Source organism: Schistocerca cancellata, chromosome 8, assembly GCF_023864275.1.
Source record: "Schistocerca cancellata isolate TAMUIC-IGC-003103 chromosome 8, iqSchCanc2.1, whole genome shotgun sequence".
NCBI classification, from domain to species: Eukaryota; Metazoa; Arthropoda; class Insecta; order Orthoptera; family Acrididae; genus Schistocerca; species Schistocerca cancellata.
In genome coordinates this window covers 376,840,768-376,857,261 of record NC_064633.1, presented here as the reverse complement: position 1 = coordinate 376,857,261, position 16,494 = coordinate 376,840,768, and the positions used below count along the sequence as shown (strand labels likewise).

Below are 16,494 nucleotides of genomic sequence, written 5' to 3'. Positions count from 1 at the left end.
GACGTCGAATCAATTCGTTTCCTCCCTTTACCATGTTGCACATCAAAAGAACCCCTATTTTCGAATTTCCAAATCATTTTCATCAGACCCACGGCAGTCATGGGACCAACACCTATTCTCAAACCCTTCTGTGTCCGGAACTCCTGCAGAGCGACGTGTGCACAGTCATCATTCGTGTTATATAGCTTTACAAGCAGAGCGCGATACTGCATTGAGATAGTCTTGGCGGACATCGCACACGCGAATGGAGGAAAAGCCGTGTACTCGGCTTGTCGATGGGTCGTGCGCGTCGCAGTTGTTTTCATTTACGTATTCTGACTCATACGACGCCATCTATTGATCAATTTTCACACTATTTTTTTTCTTCTGATTACGTTTTCCCTCTTCTCCGATAATATTCCGTTGCAATTTAACATCTTTCTGGCCAGTGGTGTTATTTATACAGCGTTTTGATAGTTTAATTATAATCATACTGTACAACATCCGTCGTTGTCTCAACTCGATACGCTCCCGATATCATGCTCATGTAACAAGGTTGTCTTTCATGCGCTTGAAGAAAACGTTTCCAGCAGTTTGCGACTGATTCGCTCCATGCCGCTCCGTCTGTGAAGATTGCCTCACAATGGACGTTTGCTTGTACAAGTCTCCACAATTGTTCATAGGCCCAAGCATGTGTGCTTTTTGGAATGCACAAAATTTCATGACAGAAAATGAACAAAATCTCAAACTGTTTGAACGGTCCGAATGCACGCGTTGAATTAGTCCACCGATGATCGAGTATGCTTGATCAGTCTTCGAGCAAAGGGTCTAGGTTACAGAAATCTCTGTATATGCGAAAATTTCTTTTAGAGAGACACCGATAGAATGTTTTTTTGACTCAGTAAAGTTTATGTGTTTCTGATATTTTGAGAATGCAAAGGTGAGTTCATGGGAAGAATTTGTAAGACATTGTTCTCAAGGGGTGCTAAATGATAAATAAAATGCATTGTCAGCAAAATGGGGAAACTGGTCTAAGGACGTTTCGGGGCGGGGGTTTAAACGACAATAATAGAATTAGTGTACTCTACGTAGAGGCTTTATGTCAAAGAGTAATCACTGTAGATGATATGTATATGTCATTTGCTCTAAAACATAGTTTCTAACTAACAATTTGGCTGTAATAATAACTTCAGTTTCACGTTTGTTATTTAGCAACAGAGGTAAGGCCTCAAATACCACTAGACCTTAGAAAGAAACATAAAATTGCATTTTATTCCATATGCTAATATATTCTGTTATGATACAAAAACGGCTTACAATTGATACTACATACTTCATTTTAAAATGGAGAGTTATTATCTGCGTAAGAAGCGATAAAATCACTCGTGTTTTTTTGATTTTGGTTAATTGAACAATTGTGCATCACCATTTACGCAGCAATGTTCGTTAAAAGAATAGACCGTGGTTGCGTTTATTTCGATAACAATAGTGTAGCGTTAAAAAACTTACGTTATTTACCTACCATATTTTGCATGTAGCATGATATTAATGTTTACAAGTTTCGGGTGGATACATCTCTTGGTTTCCAAACGCAGCGCGACGTTTACTTTGAATGCTGGCCGACAGATGTCACAGCCAATGCATGGTGCGCTCGCTACGATCACGTGATATGCGCAGTGGCTGTGCGCAGAGGTTCGGCGGGCCCTGTTCAAGGGGCATGGCGCTCGCTAGGCCAGTCGTGCGACCGTCGCGGGAGGGGAAGGTTGTGCGCACTATCGGCGCGGCAGGGAGGGATGAGCACGAGTACGCCGCAGCCGAACAAAGGAAAGCAGCGCAGAGCCCTGTCGAGGGCTGACTCGTGAGAACGCAGAGATTCACAGCCGACCCCGTTCACCTCCCGCCGCCACGCTGCAGCCGAGCAACTCCACCCGTATCGAGCAAGAAGATCTCGATATGGATCAGGACATAAACTTCGCGGCACAATGCCTAATAGCTATGTCTAATTCTAAATTCAACGGTAACGGAGGTAACTGGAATGCCTCGTCAGTGCCTCTGGACTTGTCTCCACATCGTGGAGCTGCCGTCATTGTGGACAAGGTACCCGGTTCTGGACTGTGGGAACCGGAGGCGGCTGTCGCAACGGCTGGGGCTGCGTCGCCCAGCTCGGCGGGGTCCGCCCCCGAGTTGTATATGGTAGCGCGGATTCTGACGGATTTAACAAGTATCAAACAGGAACCTGTGCCCAACGTTCCCAGTGACGATGACGGGGGTAGCAGCGCAGCCGACGAATTGATGATCGATGAAGAAGAGGAGGAAGTTGTGTGCGAGGTGGATATGAACGATGCCGCGTCATCTTCGTCGTCTGCGCGCACAAAGCGTCCGGCCGGTAACGGCGGTAGTGGCCGGCAGGGGGCGGGTCGCAAAGCCCCCAGCAGCGGCGGCGGTAGCAGGCCCAGCAGCCGGGCCGCCAACACCGCAGCTGCCCTCGCCCGGAAGGTCCACAGATGCGACTTCGACGGCTGCGACAAAGTATACGGAAAGAGTTCGCATCTGAAGGCCCATCTTCGAACACATACAGGTGAGTTCTGAGAATTAATTGCGCTCTACTTAGCTCTAGATCGTAGACGCTTGTACCAGGTATTACCTCGGAAGTATCGGTACTGTTTTAAGTGTAGTTCTAATGAAACTTAACGCTTGGAATGTGTTTGTTATCCAAAAACAAAATTTTACAATTATAATGATGATCTGTTTAGCGTCAGATTTATATTGTACACGGCGATCTCCGTAGTGAGGCTCCACATTTGTTGCTGATATGCTTCATGGTTTCTCAGTAGCTAAACTTAATTATTTCGACCATCACTGTTAGCATCTTTTCGGTTTCCTTTACAATATAATAATCATCGCAATTTCAGCATTAATCCACAAAATTCTCGAGGGTGTTGGGTGACTCGTCAGTATCCGTCTTCTGCCCAGAAACTCCTTCAGAAGCAGTTTTCGGGGCAGGGAGTTGATTATGTGATGGTCGAAAAGAGACCGTGAGAGCAGGACTGCAACGCATTTAGGCAGCCCGCCACATGCGTTAAGCTCGTGGGAGGGGCTGGCGTGGGCGTTGCTGGGGGGCGTGTTCGATAAGCCGCTGGTTATTACACACACGCCGCGTAGCAGTCAAAAATGTACCTCCACATCCAGATTCGATGCCTATCTAGGCTGAAGCGTTTTACATGTAACACTTAATGAATTTTGTATTCGTAATATTAGGTAGTCGCTTATTATCTCGCGTAGCATTAGACATCTAAACCATTTTTACGTTCACGTTCTTTTTACATGGCTAGATTTAAATGCAGAAAACATGCCTTTAGCAATAATAGCGCTCTATTGCCCTATGTGGTTGGTTTCACTGCCAGTGTAATTTAAAATATGAAACGCTAAAGAGCAACACAAGAGCAGATAATCTGTTGGGCTCGTGTCTACCATAAGTGTCGGTCCAAGTCGTGTAGAAAGTGTTTGTTTCGTCTACTCGACTTTTTCTTCGTGATAGGCAGGAGAATACTTCTCTTGCTATTCTAATATAAAAAAAATTTGGCGCTGACTGCGTATAACCTGTGTACAATCGGGCTCACTCGTAGGATAGTCTGTACGCATGGGGGGAATTATTGTTGCTCCAACATTATTGAAGCAATTATGTCTGATTTTTAACCGTTCTGTTGCCCCACAGTTTCATGTGCTTTGTTGCGTACGCATGAGTCGTTTTTCTTTTTTCTCGCCCGTTGCTCAGCAAATGTTTCCAAGGAAACAGTCGACTGATGATTGGATTTAAGTTAAATTTTTGAGTTAAAATTTTAAATATTAATATTGGTCAGGTAAAATATGTCTACGTGAGAAGAGTCTGCGTGGCTGCAGAGGTAATTGTGTTCCTCTATGGCTTTTTTTTTTTTTTTTTAATCTAACATGGAAGATTGTTTTTGTCTTGGAAGGAAATTTACGCACAGTTCTTACCTCCGCAGCTACATGTCAACTGATGGGGGCGAGGCGTAATATATTGACGTTAGAAGCAAATTAAATGTGCGGTGTTTCTGATGCATGCCTGTTAACCGACAGTTGGAAACTGGTCGGAAACAATAACCAAAATGTTAAAATTACTTGAGTCGTTTGCTGTATCGTAGAGGTCCCAGATATTAGTGCTACGTGATGTCTCCTTGCGAACTATGCACTTTTTTTACCTTAACAACTCCACTGAATGATAGGCGTAAAACGATTAATATCAGTTATTTCTATTCCTCGGCTAATATTCACGAAAGCGCGTAAAATAGCACTACGAAAAATTTGTTGACAATAAGTGCTCCACTCGAGTCACAGACAATATTTTAAAATGTTTTAAAAAGCAGGACAAAGTGCCTGTTTTTACACCTCGCCCAAGGCTCTACAGTGCTAGTTTCCCAAGAAAGTATTGAATAGGCTATTTTAATGTAACACCGGCCGAATTGACTTACTTGGACTGCATTTCGTAAATGGTTGCCACATTCCAATCTTTTTACACACACAAGTAGCGTAATAGCTGAGGTTTTGTCAGGCGCCTTCTCAATGGGGACGAACAAGGTTGTTCATTGCATCAGACTCGTTTTCCGCTTTCAAAGATTTTTACATAACTTCTGTAAAATTCGGGACTAAGTTTCAGTTATGAAGTCATCGTGACGATACAGTAAAAGTATTTTAGAAAAGATGTTAATGGTCTTCGACGAAGATTTTTAGTAATATAAATGCCCAAGGGACTGGCCTCGTGTTCAATTCCTATCCAGCCACCTTTACATTACTGTTGAATAATCAGTTATGCGCAATTTCCATTTGGTTCCTTAGAGAGTAACCTTGGTTTATTTAAATGTGCTCACGGCCTATTATTTATCCCATCTGTGTCAGCACTAGCTATTGCTAATGGCCTCCTCTTGTTGAATATTTGGAGAGATGGTTTGTTGATTGGAATATTTGGAGAGAAGGTTTGTTGATTGCGCGTGGTGTTTAGATTCTCTCTCTCTTGTGGTTCAAATCAAATGGCTCTGAGCGCTATGGGACTTAACTTCTCAGGTCATCAGTCCCCTAGAACTTAGAACTACTTAAACCTAACTAACCTAAGGACAACACAAAGATCCATGCCCGAGGCAGGATTCGAACCTGCGACCGTAGCGGTCGCGCGGTTCCAGACTGCAGTGCCTAAAACCGCTCGGCCACTCCGGCCGGCCTTTCTTGTGGAATGGGATCTGTGTTGGATGCTAGAATGAGATACAGGAAAATTATTGGTTCCATATGTCATATAATTCGTTCCATACAAGAATCCATTTGTTTGGACTTCTGTGGTAGTTCGAGGATTGCTTTACAAAAGATATATGTACCAAGTCAACGTAAATCGTTCTGGAGCAACGTGATCACCATATTTCTCTACCACAGTTAAAACTGCGCCTTTCGCAATGATCATGCTTTGACAACGGATTAATCTATTTTTCCACGATGATCTGATTTCATTCATCGTATTGGTCTCTGGTATGGATTTTTGTTATTTTTGTTTTTGTCCTGTTAAGTTTCTTGAGCGTCTCACCTGGCAATGTGGCAGCGGACCCTTGGAATTTACTTGGCTCACTACGGTCTGTAAGAGCTTTCCGACCTGAGTCTCTTTAACACGAATGTAGCAGTCGTTCCTTTTTCCGTCCGTGGTATATATGATATAGCATCGATTCGTATGTCGCTAGCTTGGCTTGTCGATACTTCGCAGCTGTAAATATATACCGTCAGTAGTTCGTTCCACAGACGTTTTTCTCACTTTCGAACCTTCCAGTCAGATTATACTGGATTAAGTTTTTTAAAGTTCAGATAATTGCCAGTATAGGTGTTGTAAAAACTAATTGTGTTGTACATTCACAACTCATTCTCACTACGAGCAGCACCTTTTTTTTTCTTCCAAAACTTGGTTAGGAACATAAACACTTCTTAGCCTTTCGCAGTCGGTGCCCGTATCCGCTGATCAGTCCTGGCATTCCTCCGCCCTCCTTGCCAGCCCTAGTCGAAATGCCTATGTGTCTCAAAGTCCCTACATTATAAACTATGTGCTATTGCTGGCAGAAAGGCAGTGACTAAAACAGTTTCGCCATGTAGCAAGTGTTTCCGACAGGATGTTAGTTGACCCTGCAATGGAGTGCAACATGCTGTACAACTTCCAGGTTGAAATTGTCTAGGACTGTCTCAAACACTGACGGTTGCGTTAATCGGCAGGCCTATCCAGGCAGTACCTCTGACAGTCGAGTCGACCTCGTGTGCGCCCTGTGGCTTTTGTAGGTAGTGTGAGGTTTTGATAACGAGTTGTCGCTGCGGCGCCGAGCAGTTGGCTATTTAACTGTGTGGTAAGTATTGGCTTTGGACAAAGGAGCGTTTTAAAAGCTGGCGCATGCGCGGTGCGGCAGGTGTGGGTGACCTTGGCGGTGGGCGGCGCCGGCAGGGTTCATTGCCGGGCAGGGCCCGCGGCGCGCCGGTTCCATGCTAATGGATCGCTCACCTTGGAGTTCCAGCCACGGCCCGCAGCCGCTGGACCCCAATCCGAGGCACCGTCATTCACGCCGCCTCTGCTTGTCAACTTGGTTTCAGGGGCTCAGTGCGAGCATCCACCTATGGCGTCATCCGAAGCCATTCATTGGGGGCGGTTGTGGTAATGGACTGTTGTCGCCGCAACTGCCTCTCCATCTCAATAGACGGTTTTGTCGATCTTCCCAAGCCCCCGCTTGTAGTCCTCCAGTTCCCGTGGCTCAGCACTCCAGTTCTCTTTACGATGTCCTCATTTAATTGGCGGATTCGACAATCTGTAAGAATTCCGCTGCACGAGACATTACTCTCCACTTGAGCACGTCAGCAAATGCTCCATCTTCAGTCTGATTTGCTTTATTTCTTGTGCAGCTCCTTCTCAGAGACGACAGAGGACTTGGAATAGCGGTTGAACGAAGTGGATGGTGTCCGGAAAAGAGGTTATAAGAAGGGCATGAACAAAACTAAAGCTAGGGTAGTGGAAACTACTCGAATTAGATGAGATGGTGCTGACAGAATTAGATGCGGGAAATGAGCCACTTTAAAGCACACAGATGAGATACTATCTGGGCAGAAAAATAGCTCATGGCCGAAGTCAAGAAGATATCAAATGCAGACAGATAATAGCAGAGAAAGCATGTCTGAGAAAGAAATTTGCTAATCTCGAAGCCAGGAAGTCTTACTTGGAGGTGTTTATATGGAGTGAGCTTGGTACGGAACTGAACCGTGACGATCATCAGAAAAGACGAGAGGAGGATAGCTGAGCTACAGAAGTTTGTTGAAAATAGATGTTAGATCGAATAACTAATGGAGAGACACTGAACCGAATTGGAGGAAAAAAATTGTGGCACATGTTGACGAAGAGAAGGATCAGTTGGCCGAGGCATGATGAATCGTCGATTTAGTAGAGAAGGGGGTAGGGGTGGGGGTGTTAGAAAGAGGCAAAGGATCGAATACAGTAAGTAGGTTCAGAGGGATGTAAGTTACTGTAGTTCTTCAGAGATGAAAAGAATTTCATAAGACTAACATGGAGAGTTGCATCAAGCCAGTGTTCTAAATGAAGGCGGTAACAATAACGCAATGTCAACGGTATAATTCTTTCGGTTCATATATATATATATATATATATATATATATATATATATATATATATATATATAAAGGAATTTGCTTAACATGTCTTAATGATATAAGAAATTTTTTCTTTAATTCTCTCTCATGTCAATGCAGTTCGTGTTATATTTATGTCTTGATTTGCTTTATTCACTCCTTTCTTGATTACTACGCAACGCATGCAATATTAGGGTTTTAGGTTCGTGGACGTCGTATCATTTGCTCGACTCGTTAACACAAAAATTTACACAGCATAATTGATTACATCCCTGATACTTTCGATACAAAAACAACATTTGTTGCGTTTGAGGGTTCTGATCGTAAAATTTACCTGGCTGGACAAGTTCAGATCCATTTTATGGAGGTTGTGATCAAATTGTACAGTCAGGATGTGTTGAAAGGTCGCTCACAAGCTGCCTGTACTACAGACACTGGTCATGAATCTGTTGCAGGTTCTTGTCACTCTTACAGTGTGCATCCCTGCATAAAATATATGCAGTCAGCATCACATTTCTATTGTTGTTGTTTTATTTTTATTCGTGTTCATGATTTCCCCTCTCTGCCTCACTCGTACATTTTCAGCTATTGTTTTATGGTCATCTCTTGGTGTTCTTAGTAATTTTTACTCCACTGCATGCTATTTAGTGATTTGATTCCCTGCATTAGAACTCCTAGAAAAGGATTCTTAGGAACGACTTCGTCATAGCCTAGGGATTGTTTTCGGCATGAATCTTCCACTGAACAGCGGAGTGAAAGCTTCTTGCGCACCAACACCAAAATTGCAGATGTCTAGGCGAGTCTGTTACAAAATTCGGGAATATTTTTACGGCTATCGGGGAGGCGTAAATTCTCGCAGCAAGTACTTTACGAAACTCAGCTCGCTTTGTCTGTCCGCGAGGCGCAGACAACGGTGCACACCTTGACATTATTTCCTGAACTTTCGAAAGTCGTTAGGTGAAGTTCCACATTGTCTCGTAATATTTCGAACGTACAGAATCTGACGAGCTATCAGCAAATAGAATAATGCTTCTCATTCTTACTGGAGACAAATATACAGACGTAAAAGTAGCATCGTATGTACATCAAGGGTGTATTATATTGCGAACAGTAATGGTCCTATAAATAAAAGACCGAGTAGGTAGTGTTTGGTGCTCCACGAAGCCATTGCACACAGAAGTGGCAACGCAAGAAAATTACAATGAAATGCAGGAAAATGAGCATAGGACTGACGCTTGGTGTAGGGATTCGCTGTTCTCCCTCACCGTATACTAATGGAACATATTCCGTATACATACGTCGAAAGAACCGTCCTTTTATATTACACGATTGGAGATCATCAACGGAAGCGGGCGCACGGGCTGACTTAAGGCGGAAAGGACGTACAAATCAAATCGTAGTAAAGTCATGTCAGATCGAGATTCATTGGAAAAATCTTCAGCGAGTGTAGTCCACCTGCGGTGGAGGTAGCTTACAAAACCCACGTTCGCCTAGTCCTTGAAAATTGTTCTCGTCAGTTTGAAACCCGTACCAGATAAGGTTTTCTTGTATCTTTGTCCCGCGTCGGTGGAGGTTCGGCGTGGAATTAACGGATTTGGCATGGTTAGTTTAATGGGTGGCCAGATGCCATTCCTGTCAACACCCAGCTACCCCCGGGACGTAATGTGTGTACCCCAACTGTCTGCATGTAGTGTTATTCATGCGAAAGTGAACGAAAGCCGTGGTTTGCGAACAGTGTAACTGAGGCGTGACATGGGTACCAGTCCGGTGTCACATCAAAGCTGGCCGACACGCCGCGTCTCGTCGTTAATCCTCTGGGCGCATTCGTTCCGGGGCCGGCCCATCTCCTGCCGGAAGCGGCGTTTCAGCACGCACAGATGTCCGGGCGGGTAACCCGCGGCACATAGGATTGAGAGGGAACAGGAAAGGTCTAAAGGAAAGCAGTGCAATTTGACACAGGTTAATTCAGTGAATGCAAAAGTCTTACGAAGCAGCTCACCGAACTCAAGTTACACTAAAAGAGGTGTGCTGTATACATCATGATGTGGTTTACTGTTAAAAATTCCTAGAGCGTCCACTCTAAGAAGAGTGAACAACAGACATATTGCTTTCTCCTGCATAAGTTGACAAGACGAAGTTAAAATTAGATATTATAACTCACGCCCTAGATTACCAACTCTTGTTCTTTCCACACTCGGTTCACGACGAACAGGGTAATGTGAATGTGGAACACGAAGTACTTCCACTTACACACAATGAGGCGGCGTGGGGATTGTAGGTGTAGTGGCTTGTTTTACTGGTCTTGTTGGCGAAACTGATAAACGGATGAACTTAGGGCAGAACGTGCACCTTTGGAGGTAGACATTTATCAAATTAAAACTCCTCCGTATTCTTATTGCTTCCTACAAGATACACGCGAAGGAAAAATTGGAGGTCTTAAGGCTTGACAACACTCCTTCTTCCCGCTTACCATTTGCGACTGGAACAGGAAAGGCCGAAAATTACACACTGCTACACGTTGTACTCTCCGCCGCACACTATAAGAGGGCAAGCGAAGTATAGATGTAGAATAGGAGTATGAGAAGATGGACATTGGCTGACGCTCTTTCGAAGCAGAGCTTTGGCCAAAGACCAGATTAATTAAAGGAGAAACTAGCCTCCTAGACAGCGCTGTGGTGTCGGATGAGCCCAGCTGGGCCGGTCGCTAATCCTACCTGTTCGGCGCCCCTGCCGCCGGTGCGCGGACAGAGGCGTGGCTGCGCTGGCAACGCAGGACGCTGCAGCTGCTGAGTCGGCACTCGACGCCTCACCACGTCGCGCGCGCGTGGCCCTGCCTCCCACGGCGGCAGCTGCCGGCGCGCACCGACTTCGTATGCTCGTACACTACTCGGGTAACGGAACTATTCTTAACCGGACCCAAGTCACAGACGAAGGCTGCGCCACACCTTTAACTGGAGGCACAATTTACACAATCATAATTTCTACACTACTGGCCATTAAAATTGCTACACCAAGAAGAAATGCAGATGATTAACGGGTATTCATTGGACAGATATATTATACTAGAACTGACATGTGATTACATTTTCACGCAATTTGGGTGCATAGATACTGAGAAATCAGTACCCAGAACAACCACCTCTGGCCGTAATAACGGCATTGATATGCTTGGGCATTGAGTCAAGCAGAGCTTGGATGGCGTGTACGGGTACAGCTGCCCATGCAGCTTCAACACGATACCACAGTTCAAGAGTGGTGACTGGTGTATTGTGACGAGGCAGTTGCTCTCGGCCACCACTGACCAGACGTTTTCAGTTGGTGAGAGATCTGGAGAAGGTGCTGGCCAGGGCAGCAGTGGAACATTTTCTGTATCCAGAAAAGCCCGTACATGACCTGCAACATGCGGTCGTGCATTATCCTGCTGAAATGTAGGGTTTCGCAGGGATCGAATTAGGGTAGAGCCACGGGTCGTAACACATCTGAAATGTAACGTCCACTGTTCAAAGTGCCGACCGAGACGTGTAACCAATGGCACCCCATACCATCACGCCGGGTGATACGACACTATGGCGATGACGAATACATGATTCCAATGTGCGTTACCGCGATGTCGCCAAACACGGATGCGACCATCATGATGCTGTAAACAGAACCTGGATTCATCCGAAAAAATGACGTTTTACCATTCGTGCACCCAGGTTCGTCGTTGAGTACACCATCGCAGGCGCTCCTGTCCGTGATGCAGCGTCAAGGGTAACCGCAGGCATGGTCTCAGAGCTGATAGTCCATGCTGCTGCAAACGTCGTCTAACTGTTCGTGCAGATGGCTGTTGTCTTGCAAACGTCCCCATCTGTTGACTCAGGTATCGAGAGGTGGCTGCACGATCCGTTACAGCCATGCGGATAAGATGCCCGTCATCTCGACTGCTAGTGATACGAGGCCGTTGGGATCCAGCACGGCGTTCCGTATTACCCTCCTGAACCCACCGATTCCATATTCTGCCAACAGTCATTGAATCTCGACCAACGCGAGCAGCAATGTCGCGATACGATAAACCGCAATCGCGATAGGCCACGATCCGACCTTTATCAAAGTCGGAAACGTGATGGTACGCATTTCTCCTCCTTACAGAAGGCATCACAACAACGTTTCACCAGGCAACGCCGGTCAACTGCTGTTTGTGTATGAGAAATCGGTTGTAAACTTTCCTCATGTCAGCACGTTGTAGGTGTCGCCACCGGCGACAACCTCGTGTGAATGCTCTGAAAAGCTAATCATTTGCATATCACAGCATCTTCTTCCTGGCGGTTAAATTTCGCTTCTGTAGCACGTCATCTTCGTGGTGTAGCAATTTTAATGGCCAGTAGTGTAAATAACGGCACCGGTAAAGAACTTAGTTTATACCCTGAACAGATAGGTCTTATCCTGAATACTTGATTTACTAGTGTAAAATATCATGAAAATACTTGTACTGAAAACACAGGGCGTCGCAGGAGGAATGTTAAATATTCGGGGATATGACACGAATGATCATTCGAAGCAAAAAGCCTACTAAACGTGGGCTCTAATATATATACCTTAATAGCTAAGAGTTTTTTTTCAGTAGAAGAGATGTTTCACAGTAGCGAGGATGAAGTACTCATAGTTCTTAAGGTGTGCACGTCAGTTCATGTTTACTAAGCAGACTATTTTGATTCGAACGATTGTTCCTGTCATATCTTTTAATGTTTGAAATTCCTCCTGGGCCACTCTGAATAAACTAACATCCCCTTAACTTATGGTTGGGCATAAAAAAAATGCTTTAAGCGTAAATGAGGGATCACAAAATCAAATGGGAGTCTGGAATGCCAACCATTTTACAAACTATAACTTTATTCAGAGTTCGAAATATCCAGCTGGAGATAGGGAGGCAGCTGCCCCCAACGCCTGTAAAAAAAGTCTGCTCGAAACGTCCTGTCATTCTGCCCCGCCGGACAGTGTATGGAATCCGGTGCTAGTTTGAAGAAAGCAGAACAGGTAATGCATATTGACTAGGGGCGAGTGACCCAGAGCTATTTGTCGAGAAATACGTTATTTCCTCATTAAATGAGAAAGTAAGGCACGTTGGACGTGAAACGTGGACAATGAACGGTTCAGATAAGAGAATAGAAGCTTCGGAAGTATGCTGAAGTTTATAGACGGGTGATTTGGATAGCTAATGAAGCGGTACTGAAGAATGGAACTGGGGAAGAAATAAACTTTTCGCTCAATTTGACTAAAAGAAGGTATCAGTTCACAGGGCGCATCCTGAAGCATTTGGAGATCTGTTACATAGGGATGGGTGGTCAGGGGAGGGGGGGGGGGGTGCGAAAAACTGTAGAGCTGTAGAGGGAGACAGGATAGAATGCGATAAGAACGTTCAGATATAGGTTGCAGTGATTACGCAGAGATGAAGAGGCTTGCAAGAATAGACCAGCATAGAGCTGCACCAGTCTTCAAACTGAAAACTACAACAAGAAGACAAGTACATAAAGGAAGGCAGCCGCTGTGGCCGAGCGGTTCTAGGCGCTTCAGTCCGGAACCGCGCTGCTGCTGCGGTCACTTTATTAATGAGTCGGACCCCAATTTGCCCTTAATACAGTTTCAATTCTTCTTTGAATACTGGCATGTAGTGATTGTATAGTCTCCGTTGGAATGTTATGCCACTCTTCGATCAGAATCTCTTCTAACTCCTGTATGACGGGGGATGCGGAATCTATCCCGGAGTCTGCGCTCCAATACCGCCAACAAGGGTTCGATAATGTTAAAGGCCGGGGAATGTGCTGGCCAGGGAAGAAGCTGCAGTTCAGTTGCATGCTCCTCATGCCGCGATTGTACTGTCCTGGCTGTATGAATGGGTGCTTTTGGTCCTGAAATATCGCATTCATTTTTGGGAACAACATTTGAATCATGGGCAGCACCTAATCACCTAAAATGTTCACATAATCATTGGCTGTAACACGGCCTTTGAGAGTAATGATGGGACCAGCAGAATACCAGGATATGGCTGTCCATACCATTTACGCTTCCACCTCCATGCTTAATCGTTGGAATCAAACAATCAAGATTGTAGGCTTCTTTTGGCGTTCTTCAGACGTAAACGTGGCCCGATGTTAGAAATTTCGAAAACGATGAGTCTTCCGACCATATGACGTAATTCCACGGATCAGCCGTCCAGGATTTATGCTCCTCACACCATGTTTTACGCTTCTTTAAATTGGTTGTCGTCATTAATGGTTTCGGTATAGCAGCTCGTCCTCGAATATTCGCTTTATGGAGTTCTCGGCGGACAGTGTTGATAGATAGCGGGTCTTGAAGATGACTATTGATGTCTGCAGTTACCTTAGCCGTCGTAGTTTTGTTTTGAATTGACAATTCGTGTTAGCGTACGATGATCTGTCATTTAGTTTCGATTTGCCCCTACTATTACGTTTAAACTATGTCTTCCCGTGTGTTTTGTAGGCTGTCATGATCGTTGACAGTCGCTCTTGAAACATTCAATAAGTTGGCTGTGTTGGTTACTGATGCTCCAGCTAATCGAGCCCCCACAATCTGCCCTCTTTGGAACTCTGTTAGGTCTTTCACTGCACGTCGGCCTCGCCCTCTGAATGCGAGTATGAAGTGTGAACTACTCGTAAAGAATCTGCGCTGATGCCTAGTCCGTACTGAACACGCACAGTCCAGCGTGGCACGTGCCTTAGCTGCGTTGTTGACCGTCACACACAACCATCCCATTACCACCACTGTTCGCATTATTTTGTCTATCCCCTGTACATAGAGCAAGCAGTAAAGGAAACCAAAGAAAAACTTGGAGAAGGATTTAAAGTTCAGATAGGAGAAATAAAAACATTGAGGTTTGCCGATGACATAAATTCCGTATGACACCAAAAGACTTGGAAGAGCAGCTGAACGGGATGGATAGTGTCTTGAAAGGACGATATTAGATAAACATCGACAAAGCCAAAAAAGGGTAATGGAATGGAGACGAATTAAATCAGGCGATTCTGAAAGAGTTATATTAGTAAAACACACTAAAAGCAGTAGATAAGTATTCCTATTTACGAAGCAGAATAACTGATGATAGCCGAAGTAGAGAGGATACAAACTGTATCTGGCAATGGCAAGACAAGCGTTTCTGAAGAAGAGTCATTTAACATCGAATGTAGATTGTCAGGAAGTCTTTTTTGAAGACATTTATTTGGCGTCTAGGCTTATATGGAAGTGAGACGTGCGCGATAAATAGTTTAGACAAGAAGAGGAAAGGAGCTTTCGAAATGTGGCGCTACAGAAGAACGCAGGGTGATGACTGAGACAAGATCGATCTGCAATTAGTAGAGTATTGGGGAACAGAGCGCGAGGTATTGCGAGGGCGTGTGGCTTACGGAGAGTCGGTGAAGCGACGTGAGAAGGCAGCAGCGGCGGGCGTGGCCGCAGCGCGTTTTCCCGCCAAGTCTGCGCGCGTGCGGCGCGGCCTTCGCCCGTGGAGGCCGTCGGGCCGGCGGCTGGGCCTCCGCCTCTCAAGGGAGCAGCCGCTCACTCACTCGCCTTGGCTTTCGCTCCTTGGCCGTCTGGCGCGCCGCGCCGCAACGCGACGTCTTCGGCCACACAAACAACGCCTACGTCTATGCGCCGCATCTCTGTTGATTTGACCCGAACCAGAGAGAGAGAAATTATTGATCTAACACATTATGTTTTATTGTTAACTAGCGAACTCTGCGGTGCTTCTTCACATTTGCTAAATATTTTGGAACTGCGCGGCCGCTACGGTCGCAGGTTCGAATCCTGCCTCGGGCATGGATGTGTGTGATGTCCTTAGGATAGTTAGGTTTAAGTTGTTGTAAGTTCTTGGGGACTAATGACCTCGGAAGTCTCATAGTGCTCAGAGCCGTTTATTTACTTTTCTAGATCTGTTACAGTATTCAGCATAGTTGTGAACGGTTAGGATAAGTTTCAGAGCACTCAGATTCCCTTGTAGTATTCCAATCATAAGCCGATGGAGCATAAATACAGTTGTCTTTTTTTCTGTTTAAACTGAATGCGAGGAAGAAAACAAAACAGCATTTTGTTGTGCACGCAAAAAAAAAAAAAAAAAAAAAAATGTTCATATGTGTGTGTGAAATCTTATGGGACTTAACTGCTTAGGTCATCAGTACCTAACCTAACACACTACTTAACCTAAATTATCCTAAGGACAAACACACACACCCCCGAGGGAGGACTCGAACCTCCGCCGGGACCAGCCGCACAGTACATGACTGTAGCGCCTTAAACCGCTCGAGTAATCCCGCGCGGCTGTTGTGTATGCAATTTTTCTTTAAAGTTATAGTTTAGGATGAATAAATATGGGAGAAACTGTTTATCTAATGTCTTACATGCCCCGCTATCGTATTTAAAAGTGACTGCGGGAAAGAAAACGAAAACATTGGCGCGCGGAAAACGCACAGTCACAGCAAAGCACATTTTCTTCTTCGCAGTCGGTTTTAATAGAAAATCTGTACATTTTTGTTGAAAAATTATACCCCGAGGTGACAAGTCATGGGGTAACAATATGCACGTACACAGATGGCGGTAAGTTATAAAAGGGTAGTGGATCGGCGAAGCTGTCACTTGTACTAAGGTGATTAATAAGAAAAGGTTTCCGACGTGGTCGCACGGCGGGAATTAACACACTTTGAACACGAAATGCTAGTTGGAGCCTGACGCTTGGGACACTCCATGTCGGAAATCATTACGGAATTAAATATTCAGAAACCCACAGCGTCAACTGTGTGCTGAGAATACCAAATTTCAGGCTTCACCCGTCACCACTGACAGTGCAGTGGCCGA

The 16,494-nt window shown here is 45.1% G+C and overlaps 1 protein-coding gene across 1 annotated transcript in view; it reads left to right on the top strand.

Moving 5' to 3' along the window:
• Positions 1-1,727: 1,727 nt before the first annotated feature.
• Positions 1,728-16,494, top strand: part of LOC126094463 (Krueppel-like factor 16) — a 279,943-nt gene continuing 265,176 nt past the window's right edge. Inside the window, exon 1 of the mRNA XM_049908846.1 lies at positions 1,728-2,557. Within this exon, the coding sequence (XP_049764803.1) occupies positions 1,933-2,557 (625 nt within the window). The 5' untranslated portion in view covers positions 1,728-1,932. The remainder of the gene's footprint in view (positions 2,558-16,494) is intronic.